Source organism: Hemiscyllium ocellatum, chromosome 34 (assembly GCF_020745735.1).
Source record: "Hemiscyllium ocellatum isolate sHemOce1 chromosome 34, sHemOce1.pat.X.cur, whole genome shotgun sequence".
Classification (NCBI taxonomy): Eukaryota; Metazoa; Chordata; class Chondrichthyes; order Orectolobiformes; family Hemiscylliidae; genus Hemiscyllium; species Hemiscyllium ocellatum.
In genome coordinates, this window is record NC_083434.1 from 8,603,006 (window position 1) to 8,629,221 (window position 26,216).

A 26,216-nucleotide genomic window follows, 5' to 3' on the forward strand; every position below is an offset into this window, starting at 1 on the left:
TCCCTCAAGACCGTGAACACCTTTTCCATATCTCCTATCAATCTTCTCTCAGGAGAGAAAATACTGTATTGATTTAATTAAATTCTCTCCTCTCTGGAGCCACTTTCTTAATCTTAGAAAGTATCGAAAAGATCCTTTCATACTGCGAAAATGCTGTGCCCAGATTAGGCACAGTATGTCACTTGAGGCTAAGCTCATGTTTTGTAAATGTTCTTCAAAACTTAGTTGCTTTTGTACTCCATACCTGGTATAAAGTTTACTTTATAATCTTTTAAACAATTCCTCAACCTGTCTTCCCATCTTCAAAGTTTTCTGTGATAAATTTAATTTGTGGTGTGTCTGTGGGTTCCACCTGGCTATCAGGATCCTTTTGAAGACTATTACCGTCCTCCTCATGGTTCACAGTAATTTGAAATATTTCATCACATGAAACTTTTGAAATTTTGTCTTGCTCATCAAAATGTGTATTTGAGATCTTTTGGAAGCCTTGATATATCTATCATTATTGCCCTCAGACAGTTTCAACACTTCATTGAAAACTCGATCAAGTTGGTTAAAACAATTTGCCCTTAACAAATCTGCGCTACAGGCCTTATTTAATTCACCTGTATGTGTATTGTGTCCAGGTTATTACTTCAAAACGTGTTACCACCAGTAAAGTTAAATTGATCTCTTCTGAACAATGGTTTGGAATTCTCTTGTCCTTTGGCACCATCGCTGTATACAAGAAAGACTGGAAGATTATAGTCAGTATCTCCTCAATTTCTAGCCTGCTTTACCCTAGCATCTTCATCTCATCTTGTTTGTTGACTTAGCAACCTTAAAGATCAGCCAGCATGTTCAGTATCTTTTTTTTGTTTTCCCAATTTATGTACAATCCAGTCTCCCAACAATCTATTTTCTCACTATAAGTTTGGGGTGGCACTTGGTAAAGAGGATTGCAGTGCACTCATTGAGAATTCAAGCCATGGTCTCTGTCTTCATGTGGAAATCCCCTTTCTGATCCAAATTAATCCCAATCTTTCTCTTGCCACTCTTTGGCTATTTAGATCTTCGAAGAAGACTTCTGAATTCTCTTTCATACTATCTGTCAGTCTCAAAGTTAATTTGCTGTGTTTATTTTTCCATTGCTAATTTACAGTTTACAATACTGTATTCAAAGGTCACCAACTGATATTTGATCCACTTGCCATGCCTCATTTCCTAGAACCAGATCCTTTGGGGCAGCACGTTGTCTCAGTGGTTAGCGTTGTTGTCTTACAGCAGTAGGGACCTGTGTTCGATTCTAGCCATGGACGACTGTGCGGCGTTTGCACGTTCTGCCTGTGTCTTTGTGGGTTTCCTCTGGGTACTCTGGTTTCCTCCCACAGTCCAAAGATGGCAGATCCTAGTGGCACCCACGCAGTCCATGGAAAGCTTGTTATTTCTGGTTCTTACAAATGTCGTGTTGCTGATCGAACACTCAGCGGCTTGTTGGCCACTGTTGTACATGAAATACTTAAATGTTCTGGAAGAGGGCTCTGTTGGTATGATCAGCAAGTTTTCAGATGACATAAAGATTGGTGGAGTAGCAGAAAGCATAGGGGTCTGTCAAAGAATACAGGAGGATCTAGATAGACAGGAGAGTTGGGTGGAAAAGTGGCAGATGGAGTTCAACCCAGATAAATGTGAAGTAATGCATTTTGGGGAGTCTAATTCTAGAGCGAATCATACAGTAAACAGAAGAGCCTTGGGAAAGTTTGATAAGCAGAGATCTAGGTGTTCAGGTCCATTGTACCCTAAAGGTGGCTGCACAGGTGGATAGAGTGGTCAAGAAGGCATACAGTATGCTTGCCTTCATCAGATGGAGTATTGACTATAAGAGCTGGCAGGTCATGTTAAAATTGTACATGACATTGGTTCGGCCACATTTAGAATACTGTGTACAGTTCTGGTTACCACATTACCAAAAGGATGTGGACACTCTGGAGAGGGTGCAGAGAAGGTTTACGAGGATGTTGCCTGGTATGGAAGGTGTTAGCTATGAAGAGAGGTTGAGTAGGTTAGGATTGTTTTCATTAGAAAAAAGAAGATTGAGGGGGGGACCTGATTGAGGTCTACAAAATCATGAAGGATATAAATAGGGTAGTTAGAGACAAGCTTTTTCCCAGGATGAGGGATTCAGTGATGAGAGGTGAAAGGTTTAAGGGGGATACATGTGGCAAGTAATTTACACAGAGGGTGTTAGGTACCTGGAACACGTTGCCAGCAGGGGTAGTAGAGGCAGACACAGTAGGTTAATTTAAGATGCGTCTGGACGGATGCATGAGTACGTGGGGAGCAGGGGGATACAGTGGTTTGGATTGGCTCAGGCTTGGAGGGCCAAAGGGCCTGTTCCTGGGCTGTAAATTTTCTTTGTCCTTCTTTGTTTTTTTTTTACAGGTTAGGTGGGTTTGGCCATGCTAAATTGCCCATAGTGTCCAGGGATGTGTAGGCAAGTGGATTAGCTACAGGAAATGCAGGGTTATAGGGATGTAGTAGAGGTTGGGTCTAGGTGGGATGCTAGCTGTGGACTCAGTGAGTGAAATAGCCTGCTTCCACACTATAGAGGTTCTGTGTATGTATCCAGCGAAGCCTGTTTCCACATTGTGCTAGAAATGTATAGGTCAAGAAAACTTTCTTGATTACATCTCAGAAATTCTTCCCTTCTCAGTTCTTTACAATATTGCTTACAATGGAAAATACTTCCTGTGTCATTTTTTTTTGTTTTCTCTCTCTTTCGCCCTCTCTCACTCTCGCTCTTTTAGCTGATCACAGTCTCGATTTCTCCAGATAATGAATTCAAAGCCTTACTTCTGACTTCTGTATAATGTGTTGGCAGTATGTCTTCCTCTCCCTCAGGATAACCCGCAACACCATAACTGCCCTCAATGTTTTTTGTGCTGATTCAAGGGACTCCTCTCTGTCATAAGTAATGTCCTCGAACTGTTGATCATAACGCATATTTGAACAGTTTCACACTGCGGTTTTCTTCATAGTCTGCGGGAACTCAGTTGCACTTTCACTGTGTGTCTTTCTTGATATACCTCATAAAAATGCAGCCTAATATTTGCCTTTATGAGCCTCTGCATAATTTGAAGCCTTTGACTATATATGCAGCTTAAATAAATCACAATCAAATTGCACTTTTCCTGGCACTGACCTGTGCTGTCACAGTAAAACAATGTTGCACACCCAGGAGAACTAAACTCCACAATCTACTCTGCTTTTCATCAAGAATCTTTTACAATCCACTGAAAATTATTTTATTTATAATGCATTTAATACCTGATGAAACAATCTGAAGCCGGTCTGCTCCACCTGTGTCCTTTTGAATTGTAACGGAATGATAAGTTTCAAATTTTGTTCTCTTACCTTTTTACTACAATATCTATTTTTATTCTGTCAAGTTTCCCCATTATCTCCTGACTGACTGACTGTGATATTAGCAAATTCCTCTGTTTTACAGAAAATGGTTTCAAAGTACTCATTTTATGTATCAACCATGCCACTTGCTTCCATAAGGAGAGCTATTTTTGGTTCCTAATCAGCTCCATCATTCATTTGACTTTCCTTTTACTATTTACTCTTCAATGACTGATGGGTTCCTTTTAATGCGAGTCGTTGATGTGCACTTGCACCTTGCTTGTCTTATCTCCTGTCTCCGTTAATCCCTCTGCTTCCTATCTGCAATATTACTTCTACTGTTGTGGAATTACTAGTCTCATAATATTAATGAGTATGTGTTTGAAAAACAAATTTTAGCATACCTACTGTTTGCTGGATATTTTGAAAATTGTATTGGTGCCATATGCTCAAATTAATGCTCGGGGACAAAGGAACAGTGCAACTTTCCTAAATTGACTTGATCTTCTGGGTTCTTACAGATTTTTTATTAAAATCCAAAGCTGCAAATTTCCCCATAAACTTGAGTTTACTGAAACTTGCTAGGAGATGTGCAAGAACATCACATAATGCTTTGCCAGTACACTTTGACCTAATTGGCATTCAGCACAAAATGTTTCTTTGTTACAATATAACAACTTATTTCTCTGATTGTCAGCTCCTTGATTTTCATTGGAAGTTTTTTTGCTCTGATGCTTTAATATCATATTTTAGGCTAGAAAGAGGCTTGTTCATCTAGTCTGCTCATTCCATTACCAGTATCATCTACTCTTAATTACGTTGTTCTGCTTTCCTTCAATTTGAATAACTGCATGAAAATAAATCATATAACTTACATGCCCTCTGACTCACCTGTGTATTTGCACAGCCATACCTCAGTATACATGATTTGGAGATGCCGGTGTTGGACTGGGGTGTACAAAGTTAAAACCACCTGATGATGAAGGAGCGTCGCTCCAAAAGCTAGTGTGCTTCCAATTAAACCTGTTGGACTATAACCTGGTGTTGTGTGATTTTTAACTTTGTACACCCCAGTATACATTTTATTTAAAAATCTGATTCCTTGTAGATTATTATTCTCTGACAAGATGATTAGAGTTGTACAGCATGGGAACAAACCTTTCGGTCTAACTTGTCGATGCTGACCAGACATCCTAATTAATCTGATTCCATTTGGCAGCACTCGGCACATATCCCGCTTAAATCCTTCCAATTCCTGTCCCTATCCAGATGCCTTTGCAATGTTGTAATTGTACCAGCTTCCACCACTTCCTCTGGTAGCTCATTCTATGCACGCATCACCCTCAGTGAAAATGTTGCCCCTCAGGTTCTTTTTTAAATCTTTCCCCTCTCACCTTAAACCGGTGTCCTCTAATTTTGGACACCCCCACCCTGGGGAAAAGACTTCGGCTATTCACCCTATACATTCTCTTCATGATTTTATAATTGTCTATGAGGTTATCTGTCAGCCTCTGATGTCGTAGGGAAAAGACCCCCAGGCAACTCAGCCTTTCCCTCTAGCTCAAACTATCGAACACCAGCAACATTCTTGTAAATCTTTTCTGAACCTTTTCAATTTTAACAACATCTTTCCTAAAGCAGGAAGACCAGAACTGAATGTAGCATTGAAAAAGTGGCCTTACTAATCTCTTGTACAGCCATGACGTCCCAGCTCCTATACTGAATGCTCTGACCAGTAAAGGAAAGCATACCAAACACTGCCTTCACTACCCTGTCTACCTGTGACTCCGTCTTCAAGGAACTATGAACCTGCACCTACAGACTCTTTGTTGAGCACTGGTCCCCAGGACACTTCCATTAAATGTTTAAGTCCTGTTCTGATTTGCCTTCCCAAAATGCAACACCTCATGCTTACCTGTATTAAATTCCATTTATCAACTATTGGCCCCTCAACCCATCTGGTCAAGGTCTTGTTGTAATCTGAGATAACCTTCTTCGCTGTCCACTCCACCTCCAATTTTGATGTCATCTGCAAACTTATCAACTATGCCTCCTATATTCACATCCAAATAATTTCTATAAATGATGAAAAACAGTGGACCTAGCATCGATCCTTGTGGCATATCACTGGTCACAGGCCTCCAGTCTGAAAAACACTGCTCCACTATCACCCTTTGCCTCCTACCTTCAAGCCAACCTTATATCCAAATGGCTAATTCTCATTCTATTTCATGTGATCTAACTCGCTGAACATCTTAGAGAAGTCCATAAAGGCAATGTCCATCACTCTGCCTTCATCAATCTTTATTGTCCTTTCATAGCTTTTTAAAAATCTTGTGCAAATATTTAGTTATCTTTCCCAGCACAGTAACAGTGACTATACTTTGAAAAGTACTTAATTAGCTGTAAAGTACTTGGACTCTTGAAGACTTGAAAAAAATTCAATCTCTCTCTCTCTCGTCCTCTTGCTTTTTAACTTACTCTGATTCATGTGGCAGCTGATCTGCGTGTAACTCCATTACCAAAATGGAGTATCCAAACCACGGAGAGGCCCACATGATAGAGTTGTGGTTCACTTGATCTGGGGGCTATGCACTACCTTGGAGTCATGCACTTTGCTAGTTTTGTTTTCTCTAAGAAGACACAGACATCTGAGTTTGAACGAGGATAATGCTCAAGCAGAGCAAACCAGTGCTCATGGAAAGCATGGTATTACTCATATGTCTGGAAATAAGTGGGAAAGATTGCTGTTACTAAGTTACAGCAGATGGTCAATCATCTACAGGATCTTAAAACTACCAAATTCATGGCCAGTGTAGATGCTGGAAACCTGAAAGCAAAACAGGAAATGCTGGGAATCCTCAAAAGGTCTGGCAGCAGCTATGAAACAAAGAAATAATGGTAATATTTGAGAACAGTGACCTTTTATCAGAACTGGGGAAGTAATATTTGAGTAAGTGAACAGGATTAGAATGGAAAAAGCACAAAGGCTGTGATAAAATGAAAAACTGGAGAGATTAAATGACAAAAGAGCTGGTGAGTGGCTGCCATTCATAGCTTCTCAAGACTCATTTCTTTAATTCTGTACTCATCCCGTTTGATATTGCACCACCAAATCGTTGCCACTTAATCGCTTGCACCTCCCTATTTATCTCACACCTTTCCCCATCCCTGATTCTCCTCGTGTTTAAAGTTGATAAAATTTCTAACTTTTCCCAGCTCTGATGAAAGGTCATTGGCCTGAAGCATTCACTCTGTATTTCTTTCTGGCATTACTGTGAGACCTGAGAGTTACTGTCAGATCTGCTAAGTATTCTCCTGCATTTTATTTCATCCTTATTTTAGATGTCTGATTAAATTTGCCATGGAGAGTGACTTCATTCAAATCATGTACAGCTATCTGTTTTTCCCAGAAATAGATTAATTTTAAAGAAATCCATCTCAAGATTTGTCACTTTGTAATTAGACACCAGGTATATGTGGGTTTTCATCTTCATTAAATGAACAGCGGATACCAGCAACATGATGAGCATATAATTTATGACTCAGTGCATCTTCCTAATCAGCTTGCTGCAATTATTCATGGGACAGGTAGATTTTGTTCAAGGTGAGAAATCCTGGTACAAGAATGAACATGATGAACTGAATGGCATCACATGAAGGGGAGAAGCAATGGTCTAGTTGTATTATCACTGGACTGTTAATCCAGAGACCGAGGGAGTGGTCTGGGGTTCAAATCTTGCCATGGAAGATGGTGGAATTTGAATTCAATATAAAATAAATCTGGAATTAAGACTTTAATGATGACATGTATCCATTGTCTATTCTCAGAAAAAAACTCGTCTGGTTCACTGATGTTGTTTAGGGAAGGGAACGGACATCCGCACCTGATCTGGCCTAAATGTGACTCCAGACTCTCACCAACGTGGTTGACTCTTAACTGTCCTCTGGGTATTTAGTGGATGGGCAATAAATGCTGACCCAGCCAGAGACCCCTTCATCCCATGGATGTATTTTTAAAAAAAAACCTTATAACAGTATCACATAATGACTACTTAGCGGTATGCATTATTTTTAACAGGATTTGCCTACATCTGATCTTGATCTCATTAGGATAAGGTTAAATATTGTGGTTCTGCATTTGGGTTTTCCTCGAACACCTTTATATCTTGCCCTAAAGAGAGCTGTCTTCTGGTTTTTTAAACAATTCTAGCTTCTGTGTCTGTATCCATAAATCCCAAACTTAGTTGCTTCCACAGCATTCTGCTTCATATTCTGAAGAATGAGTGGCTAATATGTGAATAATTTAAACCGCTGGTGCAATAAAATGGGCAGCATTATTTCATTTATTTTGTAGAGGTGTTGATTTCTAAAAATAAGTGGACTGTGGTCTGAATAGAGGTTAAAGTGCCAGAAATATGAACCAGGAATCACTTCTGCTTTTTATTGGGGCAGAATGAGGGGTAGGCAACTAATTTACTCACAACAAGTAAGTTGGTGATTTAAATGTTGCAACAAGGCAGCCTGCCTTAATTTTAAAGACTTATTCAATTTTAATTCAATTTAACTATGCGGGAAATCCATCAGCTGTGAAGAGGGAAGATCGCCTTTCGAGCATTGCTTGAGGAACAAGAGAAGCAGATGGATTTCTTGAAGTTACCACAAGCTACTCAGTAAAACCCCTCCCCCTCATCTCTGCTCGACATCCCTTCAACTTGAGTTTGACAATCTGTTTACCCCACACATTTCTAGGGATTTACCTGCTCCCCTCAAGCATTCTGAATTATCTGTTTCTTTTATATATATGTAACAGGAGGGTATTGAAAAAAGTGACAATGGAACCTTCAGATCGACTGTCGTCTCTGCAGGCATTGTGGGATAGTCAGAATATTGCTGAACCAGGGCCTTGTGGTAAGTAAACTAACCGTGGATTTTCAGGTCACTGCTTTCAAACCTAAAGTAGTAGAAAAACAACACTACAAGATGTTTGGTAATTATCACCTTGTCACAAATAAAAATGGCTGTTCTTTGACCAATAAGTCAAAAATACAATTGCTGAAATAATATGCATTTCATAAGATGAAGTCACATCTTCTGGAAAATACATTAAAATCCACCAATTTCAACTATTTTCAGATCTCAAGCCATGCTCTTCAAGTGCTGACTCTCATTCAAACCCTGACATAAAATGTGTGCAAGAGCTCTATTATTATTTTTATTCCTTTTTCTACTACTTTGCCTTTTTGATTTGTCCTCCATATTAAATTGCTGTTTTGATTTTACTCCACTTGAAGTACTTCAAGTTTGTCTGCTACAATTTTATGTTGAAGGGGGAAATAAGCATTTGATGCTTGATGAAGTTTAAGAGAATTTGTGAAGTTTTTATTTCCACATTTTTCTTTCAGAAATGTTAACATGCTTTGTAATGACGTCTACAAATTTGATGAACATTTGAATACAATCAGATATTTTTAGTTTGCATCTTCGCTTTGTCTGTTAGCTGAAGGAGCTTTTGATTGGGCTTCTTCAGAATATCTGGTAACCTTCTGGAAAGACTGTCATTCTTAATTGGAGCGACTTCCAACTTATTGAAATTTGTCTATTAAAATTAAAATTGTCCATGAAAATAAGGGCTAGCTATTAGTAATATCTAACTAGGTATCTTAGATCTTTAGTCAACCTTTAGTCAGGTGTATTATAACACACTCTTGAGTAGATAGAACTTGAACAAAAGCCTTCTGGCTTGGAGGTAGAGACATTACCACTGTGCCATAAGAGACGCAGACCTCTTATTTATAAATATGCAATGGCCTTGCAACTTCAATCAGGAATATTATGCTGACGTTAATAGAAGTAGAGTAGAACTGAATATTACCCTTCTTGTACCTATCCTTTGACCCATATAAGCCATGGCTCAGTATGTTCTCCTAAATAGAATTTCCTAATATACTCCGAAGTGGCAAGAATTAAATTAGTAACAATCCTTAAATTATGTTACAATGCTTTTTAAAAAAAATTGTTCGCTCGTGAGATGTCAATGTCAGCATTTATTGCCCATTCCCGAAGCCAGTAGTAAAATTTACTGACAACAGTTTATTGTTTTTAAACCTGCTAGCTCATAGAAGAATTTGATTTAGCACAACAACAATGAGGAAGAATTTTTTGCTGCTACATTTTATTGTACCATGCCTTTTGGAGGTCAGTTAGTTCAGTTGGTTGGACAACTGGTTTGCAATGCAGTTCCAGTGCTGTTTGAGGTTACCATGAGGAACTCTATTTCTTTACCTCTTCCCTTCCCTGAGGTGTGGTGATACTCGGGTTAAATCACTGCAACTTGTCTCTCTCTAATGAGAGAGAGCATCCCAATGCTCTGGTAGGTTTATGGTGACTCACCATGTCTTTACATTGGTTCTTGTTGGTTCATGTTAATTTTGCATGATCTGAGCATTTTGTTTTGCATATATCCTCTCCGTTAGAGAGATGTAAATAAAACTGGTTGTTAATTTATCTCCGTGCAATAAACAACAGAAAAATGGTGATAAAGCTGGGTTGAAGTGTTCTTTTCTGTTTTACTTATGAAATTGAGGACCAATGGACATAGTGACATGTTTTTGGAATTGGTAAAAATTTGACTTTGAAGGAATTGGGACAGTTGGAAAAATTGCTCCAGGTGTGCATTTTGTTTGGGTACAGTGAGTAGGCACAACACATGATGGATTAAAAATGGCACGGAGTATGTTTGGGGACAGTGAGGGAATTATGGATAAAATTAATGTTTCCCTCAACATGATGGAGTCAGGTGCCTTTGATTTGAAAAATACGTATCTGAGAGACCTCAGTTCATTGGATTATGTTGAAATTAATGAAAGTCTGGACTCAAGAATGCATTATTAAGAATGGGATTGCACTGGGAGTTGTGTTTCTTGAAAGAAAGCAGTTGTCAAGTGAGACTGTTTCAGATTATATTCTCAATAAAAAGAATTCTCATGTCACTGGTAATGGTGTAAACCTAAAAATTAACTTTAGTGATAAGTTTGTAGGCAATTTAAAGAACAAGAAAATGCAGCAAAGACAGTAAGCTGATGTGGTGGGTTGCTTGTGCTGACGCCACAGCTGTGAATAGCAGCAAGATCGAGTTGCACATTGCATCTGAGTTCTTTACCGAACCGATACAGTGGTCAACTGGATTCGGGCCACTATGTCCCTGTTCCCAGTAAAAGAACTATATCTGTGGGAAACTCTGTCATATCCAGATGGATGCAGTAACAGAGGAAATAGTAATGTTCCAGGTTGTGGTAAAACACCAGTTTGTAGCTATGATCTTGGGCAAAGTCATAGGAGATCAGAATTTAGTTCAAGAATCTGGAAATCCTAAAATGTGCATGTGATAGATTAAACAGAAGTTGGGTGTTTTTGGGCAGGAAGATCAGGGTTTGTACTTAGTCACTGATTGCTTGCTAGATGAAAGTATAATTCCAAAGCCAACAGTGAAAATTATTGTGGAAGATATGCAATTTATTTCCATCATTGATACAATTGCAGCTCATAGCTGTTAACTCGAAAGAACATAGGAACTCTCTGAGTCATGAAAAACTTGTGAAATTGACTAGTTATTCCAATAACAGTGTTCTGATGATGGGTGAAGTTAGTCTCATAGTGGCATACAAATAATTGCTTTTATTACTTGTCATTGGAAGGAGGGAACATTTGTCCCTGATAGGGAAGAATCGGCTAAAGAAGATATCATAAGGATAAGGATGTGTCTACCATTGAAGTGCTACCAGAATGCCAAATGTAGATTGAGCAAGGAGGATTGAGCAATAAACTTAAACATCACAATACTGAAGTCAATGTATAATGAAGCCGACCTTCTGTGAGGGTAGGCCAGTACATTATGTACAGCTAGAAGCAATATGTGAAAGGCTGAGTAGAATAGAAAGAACAGGGGATTTAAAAAAAGGTCAAGAGCAGTGATTGGGGCATACCCATTGTAGAAATTCAAAATACAGATGGGTTTGTTGCAATTTGTAAAGATTATAAGCAGCTATTAAGACACTTGTCCATTACCTTCCAGTAGGAGATTGTTTTCAAATTTAACCAGTGCAGTATAATTAATTTATTAAATGCATACTCGCAATTAAAATTAACTGACAAGAACAAGGAACTGTATACCATGAGTACATACAAAATGGTGTACCAGTCAGAAAGTTAACATTTAGCACTTGTCCTGCTCCTGTGTTCTACAGCATCATGGGTCAGGTGTGAAGCAGATGAAAGGAGTGTGCTGTTTCTGAGATGACATTCTAATTAGAGTAAGATAGAGAAAGAGCTCATTAATTTACACAGAATTGGAAGATTGCTTTCAATGTGGCATTGAAATTAGAAGTCACAAGTGTTGCTTCATGATATTGTGTGATACACACTCAGGTTACTGAATAGGTGATGAAGGTATCACCAAATGCAAGACAAAGTTAAGGGGATTTTGAAGCTAAGAGATGAGAGACAAAAGAAACAAGTTTGCTATATACTTTTTGAGGATCATCTCTGATTTGGGTCACACTTTTGCTTCCCCATCACCTGCTCAAAATTGGCCTAGTCTGTGAAATCTCAAAACATTTGAAGTGAAGGAAGTACTGAATAGTGATGCTGTTTTGTCCCATTATGACCCAAAGAAACAATTAGTTTCAGCTTGTGATATCTTGCCATGGGGGTGAAAGGGATGGTATTATTTCACATTTTTTGGTTAGTGCTTCGCGTGGTTTAATGAGTCACAGGTTGAGAAAGAGGCTTTAGTAGTCACAGGGTGTTACAAAGTTCCACAAGTACTTCTAAATAGCAAGTTCTCTTTGTTCACTGATCATTAAAGTCTCACATTTGTTTTAAAGAAGTGGGTAGCATGGCAGCACCTTAGCAGAGACAGGTGTTGATTTTTGATGGTTTGTTAATGCACTATCGATTTCACAAAGCCAGCAGGTCACATTAAAGTGGGCATTCTTTCAAGATTTGATGACTGATTCATTTCTAGCACTGACTTAACTGTGAATTACTTTAAGTACAAATTACATGTCGGTATCTGCGAGAGAAGACGATGAAGAAACTTCCAAAAATGTGGTGCTCCATTAAATGCGCAAGTATGTAATGTATGGTCACGAGAAATTGCAGGAACATTTCATGTGTCTTCTAATGTGTTTAAGAATCAACGTTCTAGCTAGGTTCAGAGAGAGATTCGAGGAGAAACTTCATCAGGGAACTTGTTAAGTTAAGGTATCTTTTTAAGTCAACTAATGTTAAGGAAAAACAAATTTAACAAATTATTCTAGCATTTTTGTTTTGGAATTTAATTACAATATTAGCAGAACGGTAGATCTGATCGATATGGACTTCAGTTCGATAAGGTTCCTCATGGCAGACTGGTTACGAAGGTTAGATACATGGAATAGAGAGAGAGCTAGCTATTTGGATTCAGAACTGGCTCAAACATAGAAGACAAAGGGTGGTGGTGGTGGGTTGTTTTTCAGACTGGAGGCCTGTGACCAGTGGTGTGCCCCAAGGATTGGTGTTGGGTCCACTGCTTTTTGTCATTGATGTAAATGATTTGGATGTGAAAATCGGAGGTATGGTTAATAAGTTTGCAAATTAGACCAAAATTGGTGGTTTAGTAGACCGCAAAGAAGGTTACCTCAGGGTACAGTGAGATCTTGATCAGATAGACCAATGGGCTGAGGAATGGCAGATGGAGTTTAATTTAGATAAATGTGAGGTGCTGCATTTCGAAAATGCAAATCAAGGGTGGACTTATACACCTTAATAGGTAGGTCCTGGGGAGTGCTGTTGAACAAGGAGGCCTTGGAGTGCAAGTTCATAGTTCCTTGAAAGTGGAGTCACAAGTAGATAGGATAGTGAAGAAGGTGTTTGGTATTCTTGCCTTTATTGGTCAGTGCATTGAGTATTGGAATTGGTATAGGTCATGTTGCAGCTGTACAGGACATTGGTCTCCCTCCTATAGAAAGTATATTGTGAAACTTGAAACGGTTCAGAAAAAATTTACAAGGATATTGCCAGGCTTGCAGGGTTTGAGCTATAGGGAGAGGCTGAATTGGCTGGGGCTGGATAGGGTAAATAGACAAGGTCTTTTCCCTGGGGTGGGGGAGTCCAAACCTAGAGGGTGTAGGTTTAAGATAAGAGGGGAGAGATTTAAAAGGGATCTCAGGGGCAACTTTTCCTCACAGAGAGTGGAGCGCGTATGGAATGAGCTGCTAGAGGAAGTGGTGGAGGCTGGTACAATTAAAACATTTAAAAGGCATCTGGATGGGTATATGGATAGAAAGAGTTTAGGGAGATATGAGGCAAATGGGACTAGATTTATGTAGGATGTCTGGTTGGCATAAACGAGTTGGACCAAAGTGTCTGTTTCCGAAGTGGCTGTACATCTCTGACTCTAAAAGAAACAAATGAAACTCTGTTAAATTTCAAGCACTGGTGTTTGTTTAGTCATGTGGTGTATAATTTCGAAGCAAGTGACCCATTTTACATTTTAGTGTAGAAATTGTTCTTTTAGTACAGAAATGTTTAGTATATTGCAACTCTTGTGTGTTTTCTTTTATTGCCCCTCTTGCCTGTCCCATCGATTGTGAAAATGTCAATAAAGTTCTGGGGCGGCACGGTGGCTCAGTGGTTAGCACTGCTGCCTCACAGCACCAGCAACCTGGGTTCGATTCCCGCCTGTCTGTGTGAAGTTTGCATATTCTCCCCATGTTTGCGTGGGTTTCCTCCGGGTGCTCCGGTTTCCTCCCATAATCCAAAGATGTGCAGGTCAGGTAAATTGGCCTTGCTAAATTGCTAATAGTGTTAGGTGCATTAGTCAGGCGTAAATATAGGGTAGGGGAATGGGTTTGGGTGGGTTACTCTTAGGAGGGGCGTTGTGAACTTGTTGGGCCGAAGGGCCTGTTTTCACACTGTAGAGAATCGAATCGAACCGAATCGAATCTAATAGTTTCTGTGGGTCTGCATGTTAATGTTACTCCATGCATAAACAAGTTATGATTGCATACAAGCTGTCATATATATGTAAAGCCAGGACATTTCTCACCTGGTCAGTCCAATTTTGTCCTTCATTATTTAATCTTCATTTCTGTGCTTTTGTATTTAGTTCATGTTTAGAAATATGTGCAGTTCTCTTGTCACATGTGAAACCTTTTGATTCTAGGTGGTTTCTCTCAGATGTATGCATGTGTTTGTGACTGGCTTGGATTACCATATAGGGAGGAAGTACAATGGGTAAGAACATTCAACAAAATGCTTTGAAAGCTTGCAATTATATTATTATGGGAAATACACCTGGTGTAAATGGATCAAATGGTTTTATGAATCAGTTTTCCTGTAATTTGTGATTTTGCAAGTAACAAACTGGAAATGTTATACCGGTTTATTTATTTTCTATTGTGCCTTGAAATTGCTAGCAAAATGAAGATCAACTTTAAACTGAAAATATTTTCCCTGAATTTTAAATTTTTCTTTGATACATTTAGACAATAGACAATAGGTGCAGGAGTAGGCCATTCTGCCCTTCGAGCCAGCACCACCGTTCATTATGATCATGGCTGATCATCCTCAATCAGTATCCTGTTCCTGCCTTATCCCCATAACCCTTGATTCGACTATCCTTAAGAGCGCTATTTAAGGTTCATACAGATCTGGTGATAACTCTAATTTCCCTCTAATAGAAATGCTTTCTGTTTTCAAGGATGTGGACACCATTTATCTTACACAGGACACTAGGGAACTGAACTTACAAGATTTCAGCCATCTTGACCACAGGTAAATTGAATCTTTATGCTTGATGAAATTGGTCTGTTCACCGAGCTTTCTAAATTCATTCTCAAAAGTAAATTTAAAGTTGTTAACCCAATGTTGCTGTAACTGCCAGACCATCAGTTTACCAGTCTGGATTGCCAATTTATTTGTATACAAATGCAAGCAAAATGGTTCCAAATTTTACGTAAAGGTAAGTTGTTTAATTCTGTTAATGGGCCTGGTTTATTTCATGGATTTTGTTCTAATATAAATCATTCCACAGCAATATTCAAACCAAATTAAGTACAGAGCAGTATTTAATGCCTCCTTCATGGCAGGTTTGTGGCGGTGGGACATTTTCTCAGGCAAGATGGTGGCAGTGGAGACCTTGACACCTTCCCATCTTTGCCCCAGTTAAGCCCATGACCATTAGGCTTTTGGACAGCCTTGCTTACAGCTGCCACTAGTCTTTGCTTTGTGGTGGGGGGTACACATACCATGTGAGAAACCAGAAAAGCAAATCTTTTTTGGTGTGGGGCAAAGCAAGTGGAAACCTCCCCCCTACCTTTTTATTTGGAAGCCCCTCCTTTCATTACCCACTTGTGGCCAAGCGGTCTTGGTGATCCTTGGTGAATATCTGGCAGGAGGAGCCACTTCCCCAACGATGCTACTGTGGAACAATGCTGCTAACATATCATTTTCCAACTGGCACAACTCATGCCCTGGAGTCCTTGATTCCAGGGAAGGGTTCGCTGCTATCCAGTTAATTGTCTGTTTGGCGGAGGAGACTCTCATCACCAAAACTAAATTTCACCCATAGCACAGTGACTTTGTTGTATAGTTGGGGGAAACACTTGCATCTGCTTTGGTGATAGTATTTAATTAGCTGTTGAATCAGAAATACATTGAAGCCAACATTTGTGTGGGTTGTACATTTGCTCAATCTGCAATTGAAATCTGTAACTGCTGATTTAGTATGTACATATATAATGTTGTTGAAGATGTGCTTTCGCAGCCAAGAGTTTGAAATGAATTTCCCAATGAATTTGAATAAGTCTTCTATATGAGATTATTTATGGAAAGACACCTCTTCTGCATTGAAATTCATTGAATTTTCTACGTAGAAGCTGAGTGCTTCTAATGTTGATTGTATGTTTGCCAGCCATCCCACTGGATGGAAATCTGCAGTCTTAAGTTCACTGGCTTGTGCCTACTTTGACGTCAAGTGAGAAAAATTTTGCTCTGTTGTACAGGAACATTTTGAACTCTATTTTAAGGTTCCAAACGTATTGAAGTGGCCAATATATTGCATTAGTTGTTGAACATAGTCTGTTTATTGTATATTTAACAGCATCCTGTTTACATTAACGAACAGTGATATTCAAATCAATGCTGGATTTGAGTGTAGATCAGGGATTTGTCTATAAAAATTTGAAACTTGGTTTCGATTGAATGAATTTGTGCATCAATGTTGGTGATAATGAAAACCTGTGTTAATGTAACACTTTTAACGTATTGAGATATCTCAAAGTGCTTCATCAGAACATCATCTCAACAATATATAACAACAGGCCAGAACAGAGATTAGACTAATTACTTAAATGCTAGATCAAAGTCATAGATTTCGAGGAGTCTCCACAAGAAGGAAATGGTGGATTGTGAAGCGGAGATGTGTAGCGAGGTTATTCCAGAGGTTAAGGCTGAAGTAATAGGAGGTCAAATCAACAAATTGGAGTAATTATCATTAGAGGTACCAGAGTTGTGGTAGTGGTCAATTATGTCTGATGATGTTGCTGAAGGAGATTAGAGTTGGAGGGGACATAGACATGAAAGATTTAAAAATAATAAAATGATATTACGTGCTAGGGAGCAGTATATATGGATAAATCCACCCAGGTGATCAAGGAAATCGGATTTGATGCAAATTAAGACATGAGCCACAGAATTTTGGAAGACCTCCGATATGTCGAGAATAGAATGTGAGACACCAGCTGGAATTGTGTTGGATTGGTCAGGTCTAAATGTAACACAGGCATGAATGAGGATTTCAGCAGGTATTGAGCTAAGCTCAGAAATATTATGGAGTTAGAATAAAAGCAATCTTAGTAATGACATGAAAATGGGGTCAGAAGCTCATTTTGGAATCGATATTTGATACTGAGATAGACTAGCTTTATCACTACAGCTGGGGAGAGAGAAAGGGAGTGCTGCTGAAGATTGTACTAGGTAACAGCACCACGCAACCACCTCATTACCACTGGACTGTCATAGCAGCCACCACAGAACTGCTCCTGCCAGATTGTTCCCCCCCACCACCATGCCTCAGCTGGCAGGGTTCCAGTCATGACTGAGTTCAGTAATAAACCCTGTCCAAACCCCCAGCTGCCAGGGTTTTGGCCATGATTATTCCCAGCACCCTCTACCCCCCAAGGTGATAGCCAATATTGTAAAACTCCCATAGCAGACCATGACCCATGTCAAAACGTGTGTTGCTGGAAAAGCGCAGCAGGTCAGGAACCATCCGAGGAGCAGGAGAATCAACGTTTCAGTTATGCCTTTTCCAGCGCCACACTTCTTGACTCTGATCTCCAGAATTTGTAGTCCTCACTTTCTTCTAAACCATGGCCCATGCTCAATTGAACTAGTGGCCAAGAGGAGGGGAAGAGATCGGACTGGACAGTTGTGAAGGTAAGAAGACCATGGAAATTTGAAGCAAAAGGTTGATGAAAGGTTTGAGTTTAGGGTGAGAGCTGGAAAGTGTGAAGATGCAATCTAAAATATGTTGGTACAGGTGAAGGACTAGTTCTGAGTACAATTGTAACAAGCACTGCCTCACAAAGTCAGGTGTAGGTACAACATATATTGATACCCATTGCAGTATCTTCCATTCTGACAAAGTAAGTTGTATTAAAGGAAAAATTGTTCAATGAGGTTGAATATGTATGGCAAGAAAGAGATGGTTTGAGTCAGGAAATTTGAAGGTGTTAAAATGCTGGAGGGCATCAGAAGAGTCATACATGTGACCAGGAGAGAAAAGAATTGAGTTGAAATAAGGCGACTGCAAATCCTAATTAATGCCCTGTTTTATAAGCTTTATCTTTGCATGTTTTTCTCTTGCCTTTCTTAGGGTGACTGTTCATCATTCTGACATTCACACTTCTCTGGACTTTACATGTCCCATTACCATTGCCTTTAGCCTAATCTTTTTGTTGTTTCATCTCTTCTGCGTACCATCCTTTCATACCCTTCGTTCTTTTGCCATGTTCTCTATTTCACTTAGATCTGTTAGTTTGCAGACTGGTCCGTTGTAGCTAGGCTCGTATTTATTGCTCATCTCTAGTTAACTTTGAGAAGTTGTTGGTAAGCTGCCTTTTTGAACTGCTGTATTTCATGTGCTGTTGTTAGATCCACAGTGGCATCAGTATGATTAATAGCTAAGTATGGCGAATTTGGATGCATGAACAGGCCCTGAACAAGTGATGAACTGTGAATGAAAGTTATTTGCCGGCATTGTTACATTATAAATCAAACAGGTAAATGTTTCTGTAAATAATCAAACTTCATTCACTTTTTATTAGAGACTTGATACCAATTGTTGCTGCGCTGGAGTACAACCAATGGTTCACAAAGCTCTCTTCTAAGGATCTTAAACTGGTAAGTATATGTTGGACACTGAGTGAGCAGAAGGCAGCAGCATGCTCTCAATATTTTAGTTTATTTCTAATGTTATGTTACCAGCTGATGGTATTACTGAGCAGGTCAGATCCCAAATATAAATCTGCCATTGCGGATTTTTTTTTGTTGAATTTAATGACGTCCTCTTTCATTGGAACGCAAGCATGCATTGCTGCTGATCTGGTGTTAACAATTAAAGAGAAAGTGAGGACTGCAGATGCTGGAGATTTGAGTTGAAAAGTGTGACACTGGAAAAGCACAGCAGGTCAGGCAGCATTCAAGGAGCAGGACAGGTGATGTTTTGGGCATAAGCCCTTCCTCGTATTTTATTATACGAAAGAAAAGAATTAGAATGAACCAGCTATTTATATATAACACAATTTGAAAGCTTTTAAAATACAATAAAATAAATCTTCCCCACAGCTGAACAATGTCCCTTTACAGAAGTAAAAAACTAATGAGAATTTCCTTCTCTATTATCTCTATATTTAACCAGCTATTGCTTTCAATTCCCAGGCTTGTATCTACTGACTTCAGTGCATATTTTCACAATTTAGTTTTCCTTAGGCTCAGATAATCCTTTCAGGGTTCTAAGCAAACACTTCTGGTCCAGAACTTACAAACTCAATCCTCACACTGAGGTAACCTATTCCTTTTTCTAACATTTCTGAACTAACCCTTTCCTCCAGAAGGGCAATGGTCAAATATCCAAATTCAACCAGAATGTCTGTGAATTGGGCTAAAAGAAGGTTCCAAGCTATGGTTGTTTCACCAAAGCAACAAAAAACTCAATTCTCCTCATTGAAAGCAAGGTGATGCTCTTCAATGTTTATTCTGTCTACCAGCAAAACTCTCCAAATGCAAACAAATTCCCAATACTACTCTAGGGGCTAACTGTCTCATTGTGATTTCACAATAAGACTGTGACTCCAGAGAAATAATGACGAGTTAATTAAAACCCACTCTCACAGATAGAAATCCACGTGCTACTAATTCAAACCTGAGCTCCCCGAAATCTCTCAACTTGCATCACTCTATTCAGAATTGTTAAATATGAACCTTTGGCATTCAGGAGCTGTATCTGATTGACATTCTGTTAATGCCTGTTTGCTTCTTCAAATAGATTTAAAACATGCTACAGCATTGTTTTTTTTTCCTGATTTGACGTATCACCTAGATTATCTGCTAATTATTTCACTACTGTTTGTGGGACCTTGCTGACAATTATATATTTAGTGGACTGTTTCAATTTAATGTCTTGGGACTGAGTCATAGAATAGAAAACATGGCATGATTCATTTCAAAAGCATTAACACTTGAAACTACAATGATCTCATACGTTTGATGTTTGAGTGCCATTTAGAAAACCTTCAGATTAATTGCTAGTTCTGTTTGGACAGAGGAGGAAGAAACTTAATAACTGTATTGGAGAATATTGATTTAAGTTTAATGTAAATTTATGCTCAGCACAAGTTGTATAGCAAACATTATTCTATGAGATGATGTTTAAGTCATGACTTGTAAAATAAGCACTTGTAATGCTATAATTTATTTACCTCACTCTAAAAACAATTGCAATTTATATACTTATGTCACATTTTGGCTTTTATTTTCATCTAAAACATCTATAGCCATCAGTAACACATTTATTGAACAAATTCCATTATTGATAATTATTAATGTACAAGGAGTACGAGAACGATTTTTTATTGATATTTAGCACAAAAAAAGTCATTGAACATTGATGAAATATCTGCAATCATTCTTGAATAGATGTTAAATGAAACTGAGCAACAGTAAAGTAAAAATTTGATTAGAAAATTACGCTATATTGAACCATAGTATAAGTTTGCATTGTGAAGTTCATGGCACAAAGGATTATGCACTAGCTATACTGAAGAATGTATGCATGAAGCTCAGCAAGCCAGATTCATAAGGCTCCCAATTTTCTCTTACTAGTATGACTTTGGTTAAATTTCTTGATTTTATGATATTGTTGAAATGATTTCACCAGTGATATTCTGTAATGTTTTTAATGCTGCTCATACGAAATCTATTGAGATTTATGATTTGCTAGTAATCACAAAGATATAAGTAATGGGGTGATGGATTAAAGACACCATTTGCTTTTGATTTTTCTAACACATTCAAGCTTTTGCAATTTACCTTCTTCCACTTCTGCAGAAAAGTTCCCCTAACTGTTAATCCTTCTGTGGTTAGTCAGATGGGTAAAGCAATAGATTTGTCTATGACTGTCAATGCATCTACATTGTTAGGCAATGGAAAGTATGGCCTGTTTGATTTACTGCAGTCTTCTCCATGGACCTGGAATTGTCATACATTAATAACTGAAAATGTGTTGCTGGTTAAAGCACAGCAGGTTAGGCAGCCTCTCAGGAATAGGGAATTCGACGTTTCGAGCATAAGCCCTTCATCAGTTAATAAAACCATCCAAACCAGAACTGACCCAATTCTGTTGCCTGGGTTGGAGGATTTAAGCTATGGAGAGAGTCTGAACAGGCTGGGGCTGTTTCCTCGAGAGCGTCAGAGGCTGGGGGTGACCTTATAGAGGTTTATAAAATCATGAGGGGCATGGATAGGATAAATAGACAAAGTCTTTTCCCTGGGGTCAGGGAGTCCAGAACCAGAGGGCATAGGTTTAGGGTGAGAGGGGAAGGATACAAAAGAGACCTAAGGGCCAACCTTTTTTCACTCAGAGGGTGGTACGTGTATGGGCTGCCAGAGGAAGTGGTGGAGGCTGGTACAATTGCAACAATTAAAAGGCAAAAGGATGGATATATGAGTAGGAAAGGTTTGGAGGGATATGGGCAGGTGGGACTAGATTGGGTTGGGATATCTGGTCGGCATGGACGAGTTGGACCGAAGGGTCTGTTTCTGCGCTGTACATCTCTATGACTCTATGACAATGAAAAATATGAATTTAAAAAAATCAAGATCTCACTCCTTCAGAGTTGAGGATCTTATACACTTGTGGGAAATACTTTGGAGCTTTTTTTCTTTCTGTATTTAATTTAGGCAGATTTCATTTTCTAATTCTTCAGTCCACAGATGTTTGTGAGCAAATTCTACGAGTTGTTGGTAGATCGACACGTTTAGAGGAGCTAGTGCTGGAAAATGGAGGACTCCGAACGTGAGTATATTCGATTATTGATTGTTTCAAATGAATTCTGTAGGTCAGGACTCTTGAAACTTTATCTTTTAAGTATTGTTTAAAGAACACCTTTCAATATTCTGTGTGCTACCTCGCATGTTCATACAATTACAACTGCAATCTAATGTTTGTATTTATCTTTGGAGTATCTATGCATTATTAACAAGCTGTTTGCTGCAAAGTCATGCACTCTCTGATCCTAGCGTTGAGCTGAACAGCAAATCTTGCAGAGCCATATTGGTTTCTGAATGGGATTGTAAATGATGTACACAATGACATGAAAGAAAAACTGTTCATGGAATGGAGGTAGCAATGCAATGAGGACACTTCGAAGAAATGCAGGACTTCTGTTTACGATGGCACTGCTAGAAGTGATCTCTGCGCAATCCTTTTGAAAGTGAAATGTTTTCTTCACAGAAAGACATCTCTGTCCTATAGCATAATACATAAGTGAAATTGGATTGAGTGCTAATGAGGCATCCAAAATGATCGCCATCAGATTGTGTAACGCAACTATATTTAACCTCAGTACAATGTGCCTTCCACCTCCATAGAGCCAAGACTTATGGCTAGGTTAATGAAAAGGATGGACAGATATTCTAGCAACAGCAACAGACTCACTTGGATGCTAACACTAAATGCTTAGGTTATAGAGCACAACAGCTCTAGAATGTTTAATTAGGTGAGCTTTTTTTAATGCTCTCCACACCCAGTCAAGAATTCTTCTGGATATCATGATTGCCCCATCCGTTGAACTGCTTCATTATATCCTTCTGCCATAATGAGTGAGTTTTTTCATGTATCACTTTTTACAGCGTCCAAATGATTCTCAGCTGCAAGTCTGTCACATCTCCGATAATAGCCCTGAGCTTCCTTCCCATTTGCAGGTTACATTTTCATGACAAGTGTGCTTTGCTGTGACTTAAGTTGAAGCAAATGCCAACCACTTTTAACTGACTGTCAACAACAACATCTGTCAATATGAATGGGAATTATTGGCAGCCTAACCATTTCCATGAGTGGTCCAGGTACTTGCACAATGAAGGTCATGCTTTGTGTTTTATCACTATTTGCAAGTCTCAAATCAGAAGGGAGATGAAATATTACTGATCTCGAGATGGATGCAGCTGAAATAGCAAGAACACCAGCACAAAGCCTAGTTATTTAATTGGCCTCAGTACCACTAGACTCTAAATTCAGTTCAGAACTGCCACTACACAAATGCTATTTTATGTAGTATCTTTAAAATGGAACACATTCTATCAAATTTACAATATTGCGAGAACGTCACCTCCACTAAAATGCCAGGCAAGTCACACCTTCATTCTGATTTAGACATGAACTTTTGCACTTTCATAGTCACTGTGAAAAACTTTTAGCATTATTGGAATTCTATCAGAATACAGAGGGAAGTGTTGGTAAGGAAAGGCTCACGTGGTAGCCTTTATTATTAGTAGTTACTTTATTCTTGAAAATTGATATTATGTGATTGAACACATAGATTTCCTTTGATTTCTTAATACTGTTCCCAGGCTGTTTCTAGTTAAATCCACATAATGTGGCAGTTTGAGCAGTGTTCAAAGTGATTCTAATAGAGAGGTATTCTCAGAATAAATAATAACACATATTTGCATATGTACTGTTGTATTGTATTGGCACTTTACTTGACTAACAACAACAGCATTCATTCATCTGCAGAGAGACGCAGAGCTAATGTAAAGTGTCATTAACCTGAAATGGTAACTTTTGTTTTTTTCCACTGATGTTGACTAACCTTATGAGTATTTCCATTATTTCCAGGTTTTATTTCCGACTTCCAGCATCTGCGATATTTTGTTTTTGCATTTTTATATTGCCTTTAATCATAGTAAAACACTTAAAGGGGAAAAATAACAAACTGACTTGATACGATAACAGCACCCAATCCATGCCTGTATCAGACAGTGTTGAAACAGATATGTGCCTGTGAATAAGCAGTGACATTCCCTTGTAATGTATACTTAGATCCTGGCCTCTGGCTGATTTGATCCTTATGTATATTTCAACCAGTTCTGGATCACAGTTCAAGTGCATCTCTTCACACAATTTCTTTTCTTTCTCCCTAGGGATTTTGCACAGAAGTTGGCCAGTGCGCTTGCTCACAATCCGAACTCAGGACTTCACACAATCAATCTTGCCAACAATGCACTGGAGGACAGAGGTAGATGGTCTTTCATCTCATATAATTTAGCTGCAAATCTTTTTTTCTTGAACACGGTATACTTCAGATATTTTTATTGCAGCACTCAGATTTATCCATCAGCAATGTAAAGTTTCATTCCTTCAGGGTTTAATTGCTGGAAATTTTAAAAAATGTATATTTAAAGTTTTCTTTTTTTCCTCCTCTCAATGAATCTAACTATTCTTAGTATAAATGCACTCTCTTTCTATCATTGATGTTAATAATGAATTTTGCTGAAAACGTGTTGCTGGTTAAAGCACAGCAGGTCAGGCAGCATCTCAGGAATAGGGAATTCGACGTTTCGAGCATGAGCCCTTCATCAGGAATGAGAGAGAGTAGCCAAGCAGGCTAAAATAAAAGGTAGGGAGGAGGGACTTGGGGGAGGGGCGATGGAGGTGGGATAGGTGGAAGGAGGTCACGGTGAGGGTGATAGGCCGGAGTGGGGTGGGGGCGGAGAGGTCAGTAAGGAGATTGCAGGTTAGGAGGGCGGTGCTGAGTTGAGGGAACCGACTGAGACAAGGTGGGGGGAGGGGAAATGAGGAAACTGGAGAAATCTGAATTCATACCTTGTGGTTGGAGGGACCCCAGGCAGAAGATGAGGCGCTCCTCCTCCAGCCGTCGTGTTGTTATGTTCTGCCGGTGGAGGAGTCCAAGGACCTGCATGTCCTCGGTGGAGTGGGAGGGAGAGTTAAAGTGTTGAGCCATGGGGTGGTTGGGTTGGTTGGTCCGGGCGGCCCAGAGGTGTTCTCTGAAGCGTTCCGCAAGTAAGCGGCCTGTCTCCCCAATATAGAGGAGGCCACATTGGGTGCAGCAGATGCAATAGATGATGTGTGTGGAGGTACAGGTGAACTTGTGGCGGATGTGGAAGGATCCCTTGGGGCCTTGGAGGGAAGTGAGTGTGGAGGTGTGGGCGCAAGTTTTACATTTCCTGCGGTTGAAGGGGAAGGTGCTGGGGGTGGAGGTTGGGTTGGTGGAGGGTGTGGATCTGACGAGGGAGTGGTCCTTGCGGAACGCTGATGGGGAGGGGAGGGAAATATATCCTTGGTGGTGGGGTCCGTTTGGAGGTGGCGGAAATGACGGCGGATGATATGTTGTATGCGGAGGTTGGTGGGGTGGTAGGTGAGAACCAGTGGGGTTCTGTCTTGGTGGCGGTTGGAGGAGCGGGGCTCAAGGGCGGAGGAGCGGGAAGTGGAGGAGATGCGGTGGAGGGCATCGTCGATCACGTCTGGGGGGAATCTGCGGTCCTTGAAGAAGGAGGCCATCTGGGCTGTGCGGTGTTCGCCACCTCCAAACGCCACCAACCTCCGCATACAACGTATCATCCCACACTTGACCTTGTCCCACACTGCATTGATATCAACTCACTTTCAGCAACTTGCATACAAACGTTTACAATATCTTAACCTGTAAGGCCAAGACTAAATAATGGCAGATGAAATCCTCGGATTGTTTACTTTGGAATTTATCATCCAATATATTCATTCAATTTGTTGAAATATGTTCTCAATTTCTTCAGATTTAACACTGCTTTTTTATCGTGGCTAATTTTCTATAAATTAAGTTTCTATGTTAGAATAGTTTTGGCTTCCTCAAACACTGCTATGTCAGATCCCATAAAAGAGCATCAATGGTTCTGACCCTGAGTTTTGGTCCAAATATATGGCAAAAATAAATAAGCTTTTGCATACTTGTTTGTAATAACAGAAGAATAAAATGTAAAAGCTTCATTTCTTTTTTCATTGTATACAATTCTATCATGATCCTTTAGAATATCCTTTAAACTCGAGGATTAGAGTTTGCTGACAACACTGGGTGTATTCTCCAAATTGTGTGTGCTGTGTAGTGTCAGCCATGACTTAGTTGGTAGCACTCTCTGCTCCAAGTCAAAAGGCTGAGAATTCAGATTCATTGTAGAGACTTGAGCACAAGGGTTTAGGCTGATGCTCCACAGTAGGAATGTGAGAGTTCTAT

At 39.4% G+C, this 26,216-nt stretch overlaps 1 protein-coding gene across 3 annotated transcripts in view; it reads left to right on the forward strand.

The window, feature by feature from the left end:
- The window catches only part of LOC132832127 (F-actin-uncapping protein LRRC16A-like), a 458,164-nt gene that overhangs the window by 185,301 nt on the left and 246,647 nt on the right, over window positions 1-26,216 (forward strand). For all 3 annotated transcript variants that reach the window (XM_060849857.1, XM_060849859.1, XM_060849860.1), the window contains exons 6-11: window positions 8,198-8,295; window positions 14,591-14,661; window positions 15,128-15,201; window positions 18,756-18,831; window positions 21,915-22,003; window positions 24,130-24,224. In XM_060849857.1, coding sequence (XP_060705840.1) covers window positions 8,198-8,295; window positions 14,591-14,661; window positions 15,128-15,201; window positions 18,756-18,831; window positions 21,915-22,003; window positions 24,130-24,224 — 503 coding nt within the window. The remainder of the gene's footprint in view (window positions 1-8,197; window positions 8,296-14,590; window positions 14,662-15,127; window positions 15,202-18,755; window positions 18,832-21,914; window positions 22,004-24,129; window positions 24,225-26,216) is intronic.